A 20,209-nucleotide genomic window follows, 5' to 3' on the forward strand; every position below is an offset into this window, starting at 1 on the left:
TAATTATCGTGACAAATATCTATAAGGCTATATAGGTTAATATAATTCCATTACATACGAATTTAAGTCATATGTATAGATATTTACCTACAAGTAATTTATTTTCTTTTTCTATTATCACTTTTCATTCGTAATAAAATATTTTAAAACAAAAATAAACATAGGTATTTATTAAATTAAATATAATATTATTAAACTATAGATTTTTAATAATCATATAGGACATGGGTAATTAATTACAAGAAACTTTTTTCTTTATTTTCCATTATCAACTGTCATCGCAGCCTTCACGTTTATTTGCGTATTTAAAAGCACTAAATTTATCACTTAAAAATTGAAATCAATGGTTTCAAAACTTTGTTTGGTGGAAACGGGCGTACAGTCCAACAATTGCTATAACTTATAAACATGTGATATACAATAATATAATATTCAATAAATACTATTGACATCTATAGTTCGTCCAATGTAAAATAAATAAATATTTGCTACTTAGTTGTAGTGGGTATATTGCAGTCTACTTAAAATCATATATACTTACCAGTATTGCAGCCAGCTTAATACTCCCGATAAACCTTTACGCTAAATGCCGACCTTTCGGCCGAATGTAAAATACACACTCGATACACGACGATAATATTATTCTAATAATTTGAAAAAGTAAAATATGTTTAGCCCCTAACCTTATTATTCACGCGTCGTATATGAAAAATGTCACATTCGTGCAGGTGCGCGCAGGATAAAAATGACACGATGTGGGAAAAGCGCGTATTCCGCATAATATACGTAGGTATATAAGTACAACTTATTCGCAGGTATCAACATCCTAATATACGCGTACGGGAAAAGTAATAGTAATGCGTATATGGCAATATGTGCAGGGGGAAAGCGGAAGGAGAGATAAATAAGTGAACGAGAAACGGGTCTTCGCGTCGTCGTGACGTATAATTATTTATCACGTCGTCGCCGTGGTCTTTTGATTTGGGCCCCGTCACGGCGGTGCCAGTACACAATATTATTATATAATATGTATATTACACAGGAAACGGTGACGACGCCACCGCCGAAGAGTGTATATATTTGTCAGCGCGAAAGCTTGATTGATTGCCGCCGGGTGTCAGGTGACACCGCGGTCGTTGTCGCTAATGAATCTATCCATCGCCAAGGCGTCATAATCCCATTTGTGCTCGCCCTCTCACCTACATAATATTATTATTACTGTGTACGGCAGGGCACGACATTGCTACTTGCGATGTACACACACATAAATACAAATGTATATCTCCTCGACTAGAGGTATATACGCGGCGGCGGGGCTGTGTTGCACAGCTGTTATACGTTCGCGGCTACCTACTTATATATATATATACATAGTATAATAATATACGGAACCGTGACGCGACCCCACCGCCAACCCCATCATCCCTGAGCACGGCCAGGGCATCCGACCGCGGTTCCCACAGCATGATTAATATAGACTGTTTGATCCAACAATAAGTTACCTACTGTCAACTGCGCGTGGGTGGTTGTGGGCGGGTGGCAGTCGGTCGGTCGGTCTGTCGGTCGGTCGGTGAGGAGGGTGCGGTATACGGCGCGGCGCTCGCCGAAAGACGCGACAAGCCCCCGCGCGTAAGGGATGATCGCAGCATCGCCCGCGCGCGACAACCGTAACGAGGACCGATTTATCGTCGCCGAGAAACCAACAAGCAAATGCGCTCGTGCGCGTTTGTGTTTCGTTCGCGGTCTATATAATATTTCAGTATCTATATATATGTATAACACGATATTATATTATACACGCTCATTATACGACCTGCCTACAGCATTTTTATCGTTTTTCATCGTCGCGGGCTCTGGTGATCTTTTACAAGACTTGACATCGCCATATTAAACGATATACCACCCGTGTTGTCCCTTTCACTACAAAAGCGAGGTAAAATAATAATTATTATTAACACTTACATTATATAATTATTGTATAAGTATCTACCGACGCGCGTCTTTATTGTTTAGGCGAGACGCTGCAGTCACGTATTCATGAATTCATAAAGCGAGTAAAATAATATATAGCCAATAATACAAGTCACGTAGATACAAAATATTAATAGATCCCAACAAAAACGCTTATCGATGTTTATGACAAAATCATGTTTTCTCAGCCAACCTAAGAAGTATACTGGGAGTTTTTTCATATACTTTTGAGAACATTTTTAGAAAATATTATATGGAGGAAACTTCAATTCACCAAAACAAATTTAAATTATTCACGCCTATGTCTACATTGTGTTATTAATTTGTAGAAAACAAAATATGAATATTTTATATTTATTTATTTTTATGAACATAAAATTTATGTAGTAACATATACTTATATATTTACTATAGTTACTTCATACATTAATTAATATTATATAATTATACAGCATGGATTATTACGAGTACCTATATTACGTATAGTAAAATTCATTATTATATATAATAACATAAAAGTTTTAACAAATAATGTTTTTAAATTATAACAAAATAATTAGCATTGTTATATATGTATGTCATTACAGTAGCGGCTATCTCGAAAAATTGTACAGGTGCTCACTTAAAAAAACCTAGTAGAGACAGACAATACAATTTTCAAGGAAATAAAATTCATAAATGAGCCAGTGAGCTTAATAATGCCCAAATATACGCATAGCTTTATTTTTAATCATCTCTGTGTGAGGAGAAAAATTTAATTTAAAATCGAAAATAGTGTCTAAATTCTTAAATAAATGGCGAAACAAGCTTGATATAAGAATATTATAAATAAAATATTATCCAGCGCCACAGTTGTGGCGTGAGTTAGTAATAAAAAAATAATAATAATAACTGTACGACAGTGTGTGTTGTGTGTATAATGTTATATCGAAGCAGGAGTTGCTTTGCTTATTTAAACTGTGTAAAATACAGACAAATTTGTTAAACAACATAACTAATTTTCTAATACATCAATTAACTCCTAGTAAACTCCAAAACATAAGAAATATTGTGTATAATGTGCTTTTGTAAAAATCATCATAATCGTACGTTTAGAAAATAAGTTATTAATTTATAAATGAAAATGTGTGAACTTTTTAACGGAAATTTATATTTAATTCAGAATCATAGAAATCACGGAATTCGTTTCTAGTGTAGTCGTTGCCATAGATAATAATAATTCTTTATTATTATTATTATTATTATTATTATTTGTATTGATGATAAAAATTAGTGATACTACAACAAAAACCCTTCGTAAACTACGTGTAAAAATGGCTAAGTAAAAAAAAAATATAATAGTTAGAAATAGAATATTATTGATAGTTAATTTAGATTTTATAAGATAAAAGCACATAAATTCACATTTATTAATATTCAAAAATAAAAAATTTCTTCTACACCACGGAAGGAAGTTATTAATCATAATATTATTAATAATCTTTGACATTGACACATGTTTTTTTTTTAATCTGGCCACAAACACGAGTAACTACGAAACAATAAACAAAATTTATTGACACTGTACTGGGTATAGGTACCGGTCCGTTCGTCGAAACTAGTCAGTGTTCTTCAACAACTCAAGCCGTCAACATCTAGAAGAAAAAAACAGCCTGCAAGAAGGATCGAAGTGAAGAAACCGACCAGCAGAACGAACTCCGGACACCGAAGTCAAACTGACGGCATACCCTCGGCGAGCACCTCTCAGGGTTAGTAATCGACTATCGGTATCGATCCTGGCCAGACGGTCCATGGTCCGACGAACACCCTCGACGTGCCGTCGAACGGTGCCGCAGTCCCTGTGAAACAGGCATCCGCGATACGTCCAACATCTCTACAGTGAAGCCGACTTTAGAACAGTTACTACGACGATCTGACCAGCGACAAGTCCCAACGCCGCAGGACGAAGACAAGGTAAGTATAAGTGGAATATGGCTCCTGGCGAAACCACTATAAAAAAAACGCGCCTATGCTAATACCCCTTGGGTGGTGTGGAAATTTAGCAGTCCTGAATCACCTGTCATCAATAATATTATTGAATGAGAATTATAATGTGGATCGACACAAGATAATTAAACAACACAATTAGTTATAGTAATAATGAGTAATATTTCACTATAACTAAAATTTAGGTAACACTTAAAAATAACTGTCACAGGATACACGGATAAAAAAAAAGGGGAAAGAGAACTGACGGCATTCGTGAGAATTGAACTGAATGGTCACTGGTTATCTATATTCACGTTTGCTGCAGCCGGTTCTGTGATAAGTATAGTGCAGTGTTGTAAAAATATAGGGTCGCGAGCGCGCGACGACCGTGAAGAACAGTAGCGACTATCTCGAAAAGTTGTACAGGGGCTCACTTAAAAATACCTACGTATTCACTTCACACATGATATGTAGTATGTACCAAGTCTAAGTAGTATGAATACATTTAATTATCCATGAAAGGGGTGTTTGAGCACCGTTTTAGATTATGTAATAGTCATCACTGTGTCGTTAAAACAAATTATTTCATCCAAATTCAAATTTAAAATGTATAATATAAAAATAAAAACAAATTTGTCTCCTATGGTTTTAAGATATTATAATATGATGAATATCATGCTATAATACGTACACTATACTTATGAGTTATGAGGAATCTTGTGTTATGAATTTACAAAACCTGTATATAAAAAGAAAATTTTATGAATTTCTAACTACAAAATAGATTGCAATTTTTTATAATTTTGTTAAAATTCTAAGTTCAAATGCATATAAAAAATGTTGTGCATATTATGATGTATATTTAATGTTTTTAAATAAATATAAGAATTACTTGTAGTATTTTGTATACAATTTTTAAGAATTTGGACCCAGCGAATAATTTTTTATCAACATTCATAGAAAAAAAACTAAAAAAAAATCGAAAATTTATCATACCTACCAATAGCTTAATATTTTGAAAATTTTACTGTGTAAATTTTACTAAGTATTTCTGTTAATTTGTTTTCAAATTACACCAAAAAAACATTATTTATTTTATTAAAAATTAGATTTACGTAAAAATTCCCATTTTACCTTATTTTTTTTTTATGCTGATTAAAAAAAAAGTACTGGGCATTTTTTACTTTTGACTCCTAAGAAACCAACTAAATTCAATCTTCCATCAGAAAACACCCTCATTTTTGAAAATTTTAACGGTCCCAAAAGATGATGACAGATAAAAAAAAATCGAATCATTGTAAAATCAATACATTCATCGTTTCGTTCAAAATTTAAAATTAAAAGAAATATATGTAAGATTTACTCGAAATCTTTTGAATACATAATAAAAGATTTATTTTATAATAAGATAAATTAAACTATTAGTTACATAATAAAAGTAATTAATATTATTAAATATTAGTCATTTTTTGCTAGACAAAACCTTGATAACAACTTAATATAAAAATTAAACTGCTATCGTTTTATTCACTTATATAATATTAATTTTGTTTTATCAAGCTTCAATACCTACCCTCAATGCGTCCAATGAAAAAACTTATTTTTAATCTATTCCAAATCTCGGTTTAACACGCGTGCCCACTATATAACCTATATACAATGTACACAGTGACAAAACTAATGTTTTGACAAACGCCAGCACGTGTATAGCACGCGTCTAAAACGTCTGTTTAATGTACCCGGAATATTTATTTAATAATTCACAAGTGTTTTATTAGGGCGCAAATCAATACGTTACTGCATTATGCAAGTAGGTAGGTACTTGTTGCTGGTTTGGTATATAGCCAATTGAATGCATTATTTTTTTAAATAAACCTATTAAATCAATGATTGTCACCGTGGGAGAATCGTGACAACAATCTACTTGAACTGTTTTTTATAATATTATTCTTGTATGTATTATCTGAATGTGTTTTTTGTTACTCAAATATTTTTATAAACTTCTATCTCAGAAAATAGTCAACATATATATATTCAATATATATTATGTTACAAAAAGTAGTCATTAAAATATTAATATTTAATATCAAATACTATGTAACGTCAGTACTATTATAGCTTTAGTAAAACTGTGAACTTCCAATTTCCAGACACATTATATTATAATCTAAAAAATAACTAATAAGCGTGTATATTTAGAACAGATGGATCACGTCGTTTCATTTAAACATAATACAATGTAGAAAAGAAAATTTTACCTTTGAATAGTTAGAATATTTAAATACGTGTAGTATGTACCTACAGCATAATATAGAGTGAAAATTTGATGGCAGTGTTATTACATACAAGTTAGATATCTACCATGTACCTTCATAATATTATATATTTTATTGATTTTCTATTAACAACAGACCAGCGTCTATTATTTATAATTTTTTTGTATTACACTTTTTATTAGACACAACACCAAAAAACTTGAAGTATTTGTCACAAATTATTAATTATCATTATATATACAATATTGCATATCGTAATAGATATTAAAATATATACAAAAGTATTGATATATATAACTGTATGTCTGTATTTTAACTTCCTTAACACTGTGTTACAATTTTACAGAGAAAAATATTCGAAATTTAGATGTATAAATGTGTTTAACTTTAACAATTAATATAGGTAGTTGACATATTTATAACTGTTTTGGAAAAAAATCAATATTTTTCTAGAAAGTAGATACTAATTTATTTTATTAAGAAAATATTGCATTTTTGTGAACTGTTTAATTTTTTTGGAAGTTAGGTAAATGTTTCGAAGAAAAAACATTGTATTTAGAGGGTAAAAATAATTACTAATTAGAATTACAACTTTAAAACTTAGGCTTAATAATTCGCTATTTACCTATACTTACTTTTACTACGTTATGAAACATGTGAAATAATATTTTTTATATTATATAAGTTAGTCTATATAATATAATAAACTACTTTGGACTTTGGTTATCCGAGTGAATATTTAACCATACGTTATATTTATTTTCGTGAATGTATAGTAGACGTGGGAATTTCACTATTGAAGTACAATGTTTGACCACAGCTTTTTCTGATAAACGTTCAACGTAATAAAAAGATTTGAAAAGACCAAGTCGTAAATCGGATTACATAAAAGCCATCCCGTCTTACATATATTTCTTAAATCCTGTCCGCGACTTCCGAATGAACGACTTCAATACATTAATAACATTTCCTTGAGTTTCAGTAACCCTAAACGGCGAAAACTGCAAACAACTTACATGTTAAATGAAAAAGTACACCTAAAGTAAAAGTTACACTTTAAATACGAATTTGAAAATTAAACTGATAGTATATTATATATATTACCTAAGGATAAAACATAAATATATGTATTACTAAAATACGGGACTTTTCAATATCTGTTGTATTATGTAATTTAAATGACTTAGTTGTATTTCGAACAAAGTAAAGTTAAACAAAAATATGTAATAATTTGATCGAAATCCACAAATAATTAGACATACTATTTTTGACATTACTATGACGGTCACTACACAATTTGTGTACATACAGGTGTTTAATTTATTTTTAATAATAGATACCATCACTTTGTATTGCCGTATTGGTTATTAAAAGCAATTATTTATCGTTGATTTTTTTTATTAAAAATATCAAAGCACCCCTTTACAATATAGTATATAATATAAGTATCACATCGTGGAAAACATTTTTGCGTGCTTATTGTTATTTTATAATGTTCATTTTCGGCATCATATAATTCAATCATTTGTGGATCATACACCTGCCAGCAATTATATCCATACATTCCCAATCTCCATATTATAAAACTACCTATGAACAATTAAAATTACCCTACTATGATTCTACTATCCACAGCTAGCTATGGACTATAACCAACCATTTCTATACAAGCTGTCAGGGGCCTGGAGATATAACAGGTTTTCCGACCCTATTTGGCCACTCTATATTCGTGCTCCCCGGTTTTACTTTAAAAATGATCTCTGAACACGCCATGGTTCTCACCTGCTCTTACACATACTGTTGTTCCTGAGTTTTATTATTAATTGTCTCATATTATCGTGAGGATGACTATATACTTACAAAGAGAGAGAGAGAGAAAGAAAAAACAGCTTTGTCAGCTTCAAATTCCCCTAACTGTATTGCATGCACCGTATATAAGCATCTACTCGTGCGTTAAAAATAAGTAATAGAAGCCGTTATTCATCTTCGACGGCCACTGGCCAGCAGTACCTCATAATAATGACGGCCAACGATTATCATGGACGTCTTACTTAAGCGAAATCTCGACGGAAAATGATGATGTCATGTAGGGTGTAGAAATATGTTTTCTCCAAAAGGTATCTGAAGCTTTATTTATTTATTTATTTATTTATTTCGTGTTTCATAAAATAATATCTTCTTATATTTACGATGTAACACAAAAAATATTCATAGTTATTTGGATAGGTAGGTACCTATTTATGAAAAAAATACAACACTGGTACAATAAAGATTCTTAACATTTTTAACTTTTCTACATAACATTGTAATTATGTTAAAGTAAAAATTATAATTTTAAAAATATTATTTCACTTACATGCTTATAAGAAGTATGGATTTTTGTCTATGCTTGATTGACATAAAAAGTTAGGTTAAAAGCAAATTTAACAAAATATACAATTCACCAGAATGTTTTTAACAAAATCATACAGGTATCTCCTAATAAATCCCTATTCATTTATTTCTGTAGTACCTATTGCTATTGTAGAATGTCTTAGTTATGGTGATAGAGCTTTTATATGTTTGTTATATGAGTAATTATGCGTATATGAAGTAGGTACTAGTTTGTGTTAGCGTTGTAGACACATAGGTAGCCTAAATAGGAAATATACCCTTTCGGAGTAACAGTAGGAGACGAGAGTATCTATTACAAACTTCGATCCAAACCCTTTTGTTTACTAAACCGTTATAATCGGTTTATTTCATTGATATACCCTTTCATTCACTGACCCTCCTCGCCAATGACGGTGACCCTTCAACGCGTTAGTTAAGCTACTTTAAAAAGCCCGTGTTTACGTCGTCCTTGCCTTATACTGAGAATTTGTAAGACTATATAAATTATTTGTAAAGGAAAATCGAAAAATAATCTAAAATATACCTACTTAGATACGCTGTACCTATTCTATACAGTGTATATAGTGTATAATATAATGATTGTATTATGATTGCTTTAAAAATTCTAATCTGATGTAAGTATAATTTACATTTGCAAAGGCTTTACATTTTTAAGGACTATCATCCTTAGAGTTAGAATAAACAATTTAATAACTCTGAAGCTGCTCGTCCGAGGCGTCATTTAAATAGTTCCACTGTGCACTTTGACTGCCCTATTTTTTAAACGTCGTATTAACTTGCCATAAAATTTACTAATGCTCTGGTGCATGAAAATTAAAATATTTTATGAAAACCATAATTCACACAATAGAGTAGGTACCTATGTATGAAAATAATATATATTTATTATGTATGTATGACGTATGTACCTGCGCAGGTATTATTAGCATATCATACACACGATAAAAGCTATTTTTAATTTCCAAGTTTTTTAATTAATTAAAATATTAAATGTATAGCCTTTCAACCCCATAGTTACATAAAATATATATAATACTGATACAACTATTTATTATTTACTAAATGGCGAAGAAAAAGTGACTTGACATTGAAAAAAATTTACCTGTTTAAATGTTGATACTCGATCCTATTAAAAAGTTCAAATGACACCAATAAATAATAAATAATAATAATAATAATAATATGTGTACTTGTTTGAATTTTTATTTCAAATAAGTAATATCTATATTAAAATTATTTGCTTGAAAATTTTTAGTAAAAATGTTTGATTCTCTTTTGAAGAAAATAAATATATAGTTTGTAAAACAAATAAGACACGTCTAGATCCTTATTATATGGTATATAAATCTAAATAACTGAAAATATAGTCAACGAGTATAAATATAAAAAAATCTAAAGCTTAATAAATAACCCATAGTATACCTATACTTAAACAATAACTATAATATAGTATAGAGTCTATTCCATTGTCAAACTTTTTTTCGCCTCACCCCTTAGAGATAATAAAAATGATCGCAGACCCGTTAATAAATAATAATAATTTTACTACTTTTTTTTCTGAATTAAATGTTCATATTTTCATGATAAAAAATTGAATTAAAAAAAAAAATTGATATAACTAGTTATAACATTATACTTGTATAATTAGTGAAAATAGGTTCAGTGTGATGGATGGTGAATTAGTGTTGTTTTTCGATACTAATTCTGGTATTTTTAGCAATTGTTGAAAAAATCATCAATAGGTAGTAGTATTTCTGCATCTGATATTTCTGGATAGTTCTCTTAAACTTTGCATGCTTCTTCAGGTATACATGTGGGTGGAACCCTAGGGGCCCGAGGACCACAGTTCGAGAAACGCATGGACTATATAAATGTTCCCGGTGTTCAGCTAAAGCCGTACATTTAGGAGTAGTTTTGGAAATTACAGGCGAGTGCTCGTAGTACTTATATATATATATACGGAACGTCAGACGTCAGTTAGGACCATTAAGTGAGTGTTACCGGCGTGTAGAGCCAATCGGGTTGATTTAAAATTAAATATTATGTACATGATTATTATTATTAAGATTTCAACACTATAGTGACTTCACATCGTATTTGTACCTGCAACAGATCCAAAGTGTTTTTGATATCCGTCAAGAGCAATATATCTGCACCGAACCGATTGTTTAAAAAATTGTGTTTTCTCTGAGCCGCACAAAATAATATGCTTGCACCCCCCGGCCGATAAACACCTATATACATATATACACTGCAGTTGTGGCGCTGAATTCGCCGAGGGGATGGTATCGCGTGCGTGTTAATATATAATAATATCGTCCGTATATATATATATACATAATCGATGGGCGCGATCTACGAGGGGTGGGTGGTGCGGTACCGATTTCAATTGCCACTTTGTCCGCACTTCACGTCCATCTATACGGCGGTGTACCCATCGCGGAGACCGGCCCTTCACCGAGATGTAAAAACCACCACCACCGACGCCGACACTATGCACCCGCGTGACATATTGTTTTAAAATGCACAGAATGAACACCGCCGCCGTGCGAGAGTGTAAAGCCCAAAAGTAACGACGCCGACCCTACGAGAGAATATTATATATATAATATAGGGGATGACGGACGGCCCGCCGACGGTGGCTGCGTTTTTTCCCACTGCAACACACACACACACACACGCGAAATAATAATAAAAAAATAATAACGATAATAATAATAATAATAATCAAATAAGAATCGTCGGATGAAATGTTTTGGGGCGAGTATAATGTAATAAAACCGCACGATTAATGTGCGATGAGGTGCAGAACGCGAAGAAATATCGAGAATTATGTACGCGTGCGATGACTGATGATGGCGTAACGATATATTATAGGTTTGTATTATAAATTATAATACTATGATATTGAACGTTTATAGACGCGCGTAAATAGCTTTATTACATTTAAATAATATATACAGCATGGCCTATTATAAGATGTTTAACTACTTTAGTTCGTTAGAAATAATAAGACGGAATATTATACATTTTTAAACCTTGATTTGTACATATCACGAATCTAGAACAAAATTGAAACTTAAGTTATAAACTTATGACTATACCTAGATGAAGATGAGACAATGATAAGAGCTATGTGTAGGTTCTAGGTACATTATATTACTTTATCACTTTTATCTTAAAAACACTTTTTGTATAATATATAAATGTATCATAATATATAATGTACCTATATATATGTATATATAATATCAATACAACATTTATAATATACTTTATATTAATATCAAAACAATCAAAATTTAAATTTATTATAAAACTTAAGATAAAAGAATAAAATATAAATTGATTGAGCAAACCTGAAAAATCTATTACTACGATAGCATAATAAACTGGGCTGTACTTAGGTACTAATAAAAAAATTTTCCTGATTTTTTTTTTTTTTTAATTTAATTCCTTAGCTAAACGTCAACTTAATAAATCATAATGATGCGGAGTACCTATACGGCTATACGTACTATATACACTTACCTGTGAACTAGCCACTAAATACGCAATTGCTTAAGTTCAATTCTCCAAACCTATTTAAATAATTTGAACTCAAACATCGGATTATGCATATAATTTCATTAATAACACTCTAAAGATCAATTATAAAATTCTTTAAAACAATTTGAAGAGTTGTTAAACGGACGCCAATAAGAAAACGATCATCCGCCGACCGCAATGGTTATTATAGTCATTATGACACATAAAATATTAAATACCTCAGTATACATGTCGCATCTACTTAGAGGAATCAATCGTTTCGTGAACTCGATGCCACTGTTCAGATAGTGAAATTCAACCATATTGTAAATTTGAACGAAAATACATAATATGGACCATACTTATATGAATATCAGCTATATTGTACAATTATTATAAGACAGATTACTGTAAATTAACTTATATATTTGATTCAATTTTACCATGCTTTATATTGTAAGTGAATACTGTATTACTGTGTAGTGTGTATTATTTGTTTTATTGTATCTACAGACTACTAATTCTTCAAATAAATTAATATTACCTAATATTTTAAAATTTTATTCAATAAAATCTAACGAAAAAACAATTAGGTAATAAAATAAATGTAAAAATATATGACATCAAACAAAACCTACCATTCCAACGAAAACTATTAATAGGTTTTACCATCGCTTCGACCTCAACCAACCAAATAAAATATTTAAAAATAAGAATTTAATAAATATTTACTTTACAAATAGTTTATCCCACTATACATATCCTATGACAATACATCATAGTGTTTAAAATGTTAATGCACCTATAATAGTCGTCGGCCTGCATTTGCATTGCCGCGATTCCACTACAATATACTGTTTGAGACAATATAGTTCACGTATGTAGGAACCAGTGCGAAGTACCATACCGTGGAACAATATATTAAAGCGCAGGCACTGAACGGTAAGCCGTTAAAACGCGCTTGTGTGAGAACGTGACCAAAGGCCAGATCGGCGAAGGACACGTGTTTATAGTAGGATTACACAGTTACACCGGTAAACCTTTAACGCACTATATATATATATATTATAACCTTTCACACCCACCTAATGCATAATGGACAATCTATTAAACACAAATGACATGACCTGAATGAAATTCGAACGCATAACAGAGACAGTCTGAATAGCTAATGTAATAATTTACAAAAGTAATACATTGTAATTACAAAACTGAAATTGCTATTATACTCAATGGTATTTCGAAGTCAATATAACACTGTGAAGGGTTGTAACTCATGAATCATGAATTTGACCTTTCAGTGAAAAAAAATTATTTTACCTTAAACCGGTAAGTTTGTAATGAGTAACATTCATTGGCAAATATTTGGTGGTATTTTTAAGTTGATAGGTAGGACAAAATAGGGAGATTAGATTAAATTAGCTCACTTCATGAACATAAGTTGATGGATCAAAGCTATTTCTTGAACAAATAAGTACGATTGTAATACAATATATGCAATACGTAATAAGTACTAGTCCAGGCGAAATACATCATATTTTTAATTTTTTGTTTGCTATATTCAGGAAAGCCAAGAAAATTCTTTATTAGACAAAATTACTCAAATGTTACGTAGTTTAGTCAAACACACGGTACTTTATGTCTTAGTTAAATAAAGCTGTGTATGAATATTTTCTGTAAAATATTATAATTATATTCAAATTTTGTTGCTCATATGTTTCAGATGCTAAGACGATAAGTGGAAAATAGGTAAAATGTTTAAGAAAATTATGATACAATTTTTTATCTAGTTTCATCGATTATAAAAAAACGAAGTTCTCTGAGCATTGCCTTTTAAAACAATTTCCAAAAAAATTTAAAAACTTGTACAAGTATTTGGGAAAAAATTCAATAGGCATAATTCTAATTTCACTAAAATTTGAATCAAGAATAAATTGTATAGCGCCATCTAGTGGTTAAGTAAAACTACTATATGTAGTGAATTAGTTTCCTATTCTATCCTCCTGCTATTTACTCCGTATAATAATCCATAAAAGAATTCTAATCTCCCCTATACTCACATTTTGTACTATTTCATTGTCCATTTTGCAATATTATTATCCTTAAAACATGACTGGACTCACATACGATTTATATAATCTACCTTTTAGCTTTAACAGCATTATTCTTGTCACACAAAATCTTAACAATACTCTCCAATTCATCCATCCATTTATAATTCTATTTCTGATATTATTCTCACACACTAAGTCATACACATCATCACATACATTGCTCCTTGATTACTTCTTTCACAAAGCAGAATCATACACAATTTTCTCTGTTTTACTTCTATTTATTCATAGTCTTTTCCTTTCTAGCGTTATTATTTAATCTTTTTTCCAATTTTTCAGTTTTGCATTTACTTGTTCCAGGTTAAGTCCAGCCTTTCCCAATCAATGTAATACTATATGCAAACACCATGCATCCAGGTACCTCACCCTATATCTTCCATAATGTTGTATGCAACTAATCATACACTAAAATCGTCGGATCTTAGTATCAGTAAATAATCTCGACTATAAATGCCTACTTATATTAACCACGCCAAAGAACCTAAAGGCTAAAACAGTCCTTCTAGAGCTCCGCCTTTGTAAAACGACTTCAATAAACATTGAAGGATTATCAAACACTAAAAGCGACACTTTACAAGAAATATACCAAAAAACTAATGCAACGTTATATGTGTTCAAGAAGAGATACACAGAAATAAGGACAACATCCATCCGAAGATAAGAGGAATAACGTTGGCAATAGAGACCACATGAGAAATACAGGAGTACAATATTTGTAAAAGATAATCTAAAAATCCTCTCAACATCAATATATACCGCCTAATATCCCATTTAGTTTTATAAAACCAACAAATTTTGAAAACCAAAGAACAAAAAGTGTAATAAACGATTTGAATAGTCATAACAGCATATGGAACTTAAACGAAACCAGTGGCATAATTTGGAATTGGTTCTGGAGTGGGATTGGGATATAAGTTTATATAGTATTGTTCTAGTGGCCAGTAGGGGTATAATATATAATAATATCACATAAAAATGAAAAAGAAAGTCAAAGCACCTATTCCAAATTCTCAACACAGACCAATAAAATATCAAATAAATGCCAAAAAATATCAAATAAGCCCAGAAAACGTACTGAAGATAAAATGATCTAAACATGAAAGGAGAAGAAAACCTATTACCTTCACACACACCCTTAGTAGAATAGCTTTCCATCTTAGTTAAGTTCTTATCAAAGTATTAACATTAATGTGTTTTCAAACATATACTGCCAGTGTCAAAGAATAAAAAAAAACAAATGATTAAAAAAATATTACTCTAGATAATAAAATATTCTTTTGTTAAAAATTACTTCATTTCTTTTTTTTTTATCTTCTTATAAGGTAACAGCTGCAATTAGAATATTATGAAAAAATACTGTAATTGTACTATCAAAAAATAATAACTGTTAAACATACCAAAATATCATTCTACATTTGTTAAAAACCAAGACAAAAATATTTATTTTATTTTTATCATAGAAAATATCACTACGGATAATTTAAGTAAATTAATTAGTAAAATGTATATATAATATACATTATAAAGTTATCTATCACTAATATGTTAATGGAATATAATACGATTAGGCTTCTTAATTTTGGATGCTGGAGGAGTTATATGTAGTTGCCTTGGAACAAATTTCAGCGTATTCGAATCTAATGGAGTCAAATCTTTGATATTCTAAAAAAAAAATACAAATATGAATAATATTAGTTAATTATATAAAAACTAATATGGTTGGTTAACATTTTATTTTGAAATACATAAATATACAACATTTTAAAATGTAATATACTCAATCAAGGCACTAACTTTTTTTTTTTTTTTGGTCTAACTATCTACAAATTAATTTGTGTAAACATTAACATCGGGATTTACATTAATCTTATTCATTATTAAAAATATGTTGCAGCATATAATATTTAATTGTCAGAAATCCACTCACATACCACCACAATTAAAGTCAGGGCAGAATACAGTAACAAAATAGGCAGCTGCCTAGGGCGGCAAAAAACCTAAAGCCCGCCCTGATTAAAGTAATTAAAAATAGACATTGTAAATACATTTACATTAAAATAAAGGAACTTAATTGACTGTTGAGTCAATACTAAAAGTACTGAAGTAGGTGGTTGTTGAATTACATTAAAATTTATCTACTTATTTCCATCGATATTTGATGGTAAATAATACTTACTGATTTATTTTTTGTTGTTTCTTTTTTAGTGTTTAAAGGATCAGGCTTTGGTATAATATATGAACACTGAAGACCTCCTTCAAGCCAACGATTTTGTTTTTGGGTATTAGAACTACAACTTTGTAACTAAAAATAAGAAAATAAAATGTTCAAGTTATTGCTTAAATTTACTGAAAAACAAATTAATTGAATACCATTAAATCATGAGATGATGTAGAATGGTCATGTTGTAATAATTGAGAAGTTGATTCCCTAAAAAAAAAAAATTTATAATATAGAATTCAAACATAAATATCTGTTTTATTGTAAAAAAGATAAATGTGCATTTTATTTCTAATAATATTTATTATTTATTAATATTTTATATGAAATTGATGATAAAATGTATTTACTATAATAACTGATAAAATACAATTATAAAGAATTTTAATTGAAGTACCTATAAAATCAATATTATGAATTTACATTAAATTTAATTCAATAATTTAAAACTAAACTTACTTCTTATAGGTATGGTCTAAACCAATTTTATTAATATGTTTTTTAACTTCTGTTATTCTCATCTGTAATTTTGATCTAGTTTGCTCAATGGACTCTAGTTCAGGTGCATAGCAAACATGTAAAATACCACCAAAGAAATTTTTTGTGTCTATTTGCTTTTTTGCAAATCTAAAATATTAACATGTTAAAATTCTGTAATACATATTAAGATGTATGTATGATAAAAAATGCATATAAAAAAATTAAACCTGGCAGATTGTATCTGGATAAATATCACATGAAAACTATGAGTAAATTCTTCTTGGTCTTCAAATTGCACTTGTCGAATACTTAATACATTACCATAACGCTTGCATAATTTTTCCACTTCATCATGTAAATTGACAGATGGCACTCCTCTGATCAACAAATGTTGCGATTCATCATTCACCGTGTAAACCTTATTATTATAGTCAAATTCAAGTTTAAGGAATTTATTTTTTTAAATGGTTTTTTTTATAAATAGTAAATACAATGTTTACTAGTAAATTTTACAGTTTATAATAAAATTCAGAAAATCTCTGAATCTTTCTACATTTAAGTCGGTACAATACAATCAAACACTTTAAATTAAAACTTATATTTTGTTAAATTGTATGTAGAAACAAAAAACACATATTTCAACATTGATATTAGGTATCTATAAGTACATAATTCAGAGACACTAATTTAATCAAGGATACGTTGTTCTTGGTTTGACATCAATCTTAATACCTTAATCGCTGTAAGTTTTCGTCCTTGTCTGTATTTTGGCCTATTTTCACAGTAACCTAACATGTTGTGATGAGGATAAGACTTCAAAATTGCGACTTCTAAATTCTGTTTAGACATTGTAGAAATGAAGTTAATTAATGAATAATTTAAATATGAAATCCCGAACTTCAGACAAATAATTGAAGAATACGTTCTAGTAACACCATTACAACAAACTATAAAAGCACAAAGTTAGTTACATCAAAAATCCAAAAACGTAACTAAAAAAATATAAATAATAATATGTAATAAGTAATAACTACTAAACTACCTATAAGTTATAACTACTTTTCAAGTGAGACATTCAAACAAACAAGATAACTGCTATTTTTCATATTATTATGATTATGTGAATTGTGATAATAAACTTTGTATATTCGGTTGCATCTCGTTAGATGTCGGGGGCAGCAGAAAGCAGCAGCAAAGAAAATAAATGTGAAGATACCATACCATTAATTTGCTATTCCATGCCTCTAAAATATTAACAAAGATTATATTCAAACGTATTGAAGAACGAAGGTAAAATAGAACAATCGTTAATGGATGATCAATTCGGGTTCAGAACGAATATGGGAACGAGGTAAGCAATATGTGAGTTAAGGATAATCATTCAAAAAGGGATTAGGAAAGACAAACTAACATTTATAGCTTTTGTGGATATCTAAAAAGCATTTTATAATATAAACTAGAAGGTCATGTTTAATACGATGAGAAGATTGGGGATAAAATACACAGATAGGAAACTTCTGTATAACCTATACAAGGATGAATTAGCAATTATAAGGATCCAAGATGAGGTAGAAAAAGCAAAATTAAACAAAGAAGTTAGACAAGTTTGTACATTATTCCCAATTATATTCATCGCATATATTCAAGAAGCAATAGATATGATAAAGGAAAATACCAATCTAAGAATAAAGATTAACGGACAAAAAAAAGTATGCTACAGTTTGCCGATGACATAGCTTAAATTGCTGAAAGCAAGGAAGATCTGGTTCAACTAATTAAAATTATGGATGAAACATTGAAAAAGGAGTTGGAAATGAGAATATAACTGTAAAGAAAACAAAAGTAATGGTATGTAAAAGGATAAATAGTACAAGAATACAGATAAAAATACGAGACTAAATAATAGAACAAGTAGATGAATTTACATACCTGGGAAGCGCAATCAGCAAGGATGGAAAAAAATAAAAGTGAAATTGTAAAACGTATCTGCTAAGCTAAAATAGCCTGTAACAACAAGAAAACTATACTTACATCAAGAAGCATGAGTCTAAAAACAAGAAAAAATCTATTAAAGAATATGTATTAATGTATTTTGTATGGATCATCGCCCTGTACGGATGTGAAACCTGGACAATAACAATGGAAGAAAAAAGAAGACTTGAGGCGTTTGAAATGTGGTGCTATAGAAGGATATTAAGAATAAGTTGGATGGACAGAGTCACCCAGCGGTTCTCAACCTTTGTATAGTGGCGACCCAAGATATTTACCAATTTTTTCATGGGATCTTTATAATGTTCAATGGGGGGAATAAAAAATAACTATTGGATACTCTTAATTAATACATTTTTGCCGACCCATTTAACATTATTGGCAACCCAAAATTGGGTTGCGACCCTATGGTTGAGAACTGCTGGAGTAACCAACGTGGAAGTACTGGAAAAAATATCAGATGAAAAGTTACTATGGAATAACATAGTCAGAAGACAGAAAGAATGAAGAGGTCATATCATGAGACACGAAGGATTGTTGAAATTGATTATAGAAGGAAGAGTAGAAGGAAAAAACCGTAGGGGTAGACCAAGATTAGAATTCATTCACAGATAATAAAAGACCAAGGATGTGATTCATATGCGCCTGACGTCTGCCGTCTACCACTGAACCACGATTGGAGGTACCGTACCTCCAATAAATCTGGTCTGACCATTGGCGCCGAGTTTTGTAAATGCCAACGGGGGCCGAATTTACTAATTATTATCTTTAAATTTTGCCTTTCAAAATAATTTAAAAGTATGTGGTTAAAGAGCAGAGACGCAGGAAGTGGACCGCTTACGTCTATATTTTTAACTGTCTCCTCTTAAATTAAACTCAAATCTCAATCTTTTCAACGGGGGCTCCGGCCCCCGAACACCCGGCATGCAGACGGCGCCTATGGAGGTACGGATTATTGTTTGGAGGTTAGGTTAACGCTTGTAGTTCATAGATAACAAAGAATAATAATATGTTATTAATAATAATAGAAGAATCTATTAAATCCATTTAATTTATAATTATCAATCTATCGCCACTTGCGACTTGCGGAGTGTGAAACCGCCTTTTCACATAAATAATCGTGCGTTTTTCTCTGCGACCACTAAAATTGCGTTGTATGCGTTGTATGGCATATCCATTCTTCTATTATCTACGATTCTTTATAGTTTATTATCTATGTTGTAGTTTAAAATCTACCGTGATAACAATACACAAATAAATAACCTTAAACA

General features: G+C 30.3%; 1 protein-coding gene across 1 annotated transcript; it reads right to left on the reverse strand.

Annotated features, from left to right (window-relative positions):
* Positions 1 to 15,638: 15,638 nt before the first annotated feature.
* On the reverse strand, positions 15,639 to 18,037 carry LOC114122315 (RNA-binding protein 48). The gene is made up of 6 exons (XM_027984933.2): positions 17,682 to 18,037; positions 17,177 to 17,367; positions 16,929 to 17,096; positions 16,622 to 16,679; positions 16,428 to 16,553; positions 15,639 to 15,913 (listed from the first exon to the last, which is right to left on the reverse strand). The coding sequence occupies exons 1-6, from the start codon at positions 17,796 to 17,798 to the stop codon at positions 15,797 to 15,799; spliced, it is 777 nt and encodes a 258-aa protein (XP_027840734.1). The 5' UTR covers positions 17,799 to 18,037; the 3' UTR covers positions 15,639 to 15,796.
* Positions 18,038 to 20,209: the final 2,172 nt, after the last annotated feature.

Source organism: Aphis gossypii, chromosome 1 (assembly GCF_020184175.1).
Source record: "Aphis gossypii isolate Hap1 chromosome 1, ASM2018417v2, whole genome shotgun sequence".
NCBI classification, from domain to species: Eukaryota; Metazoa; Arthropoda; class Insecta; order Hemiptera; family Aphididae; genus Aphis; species Aphis gossypii.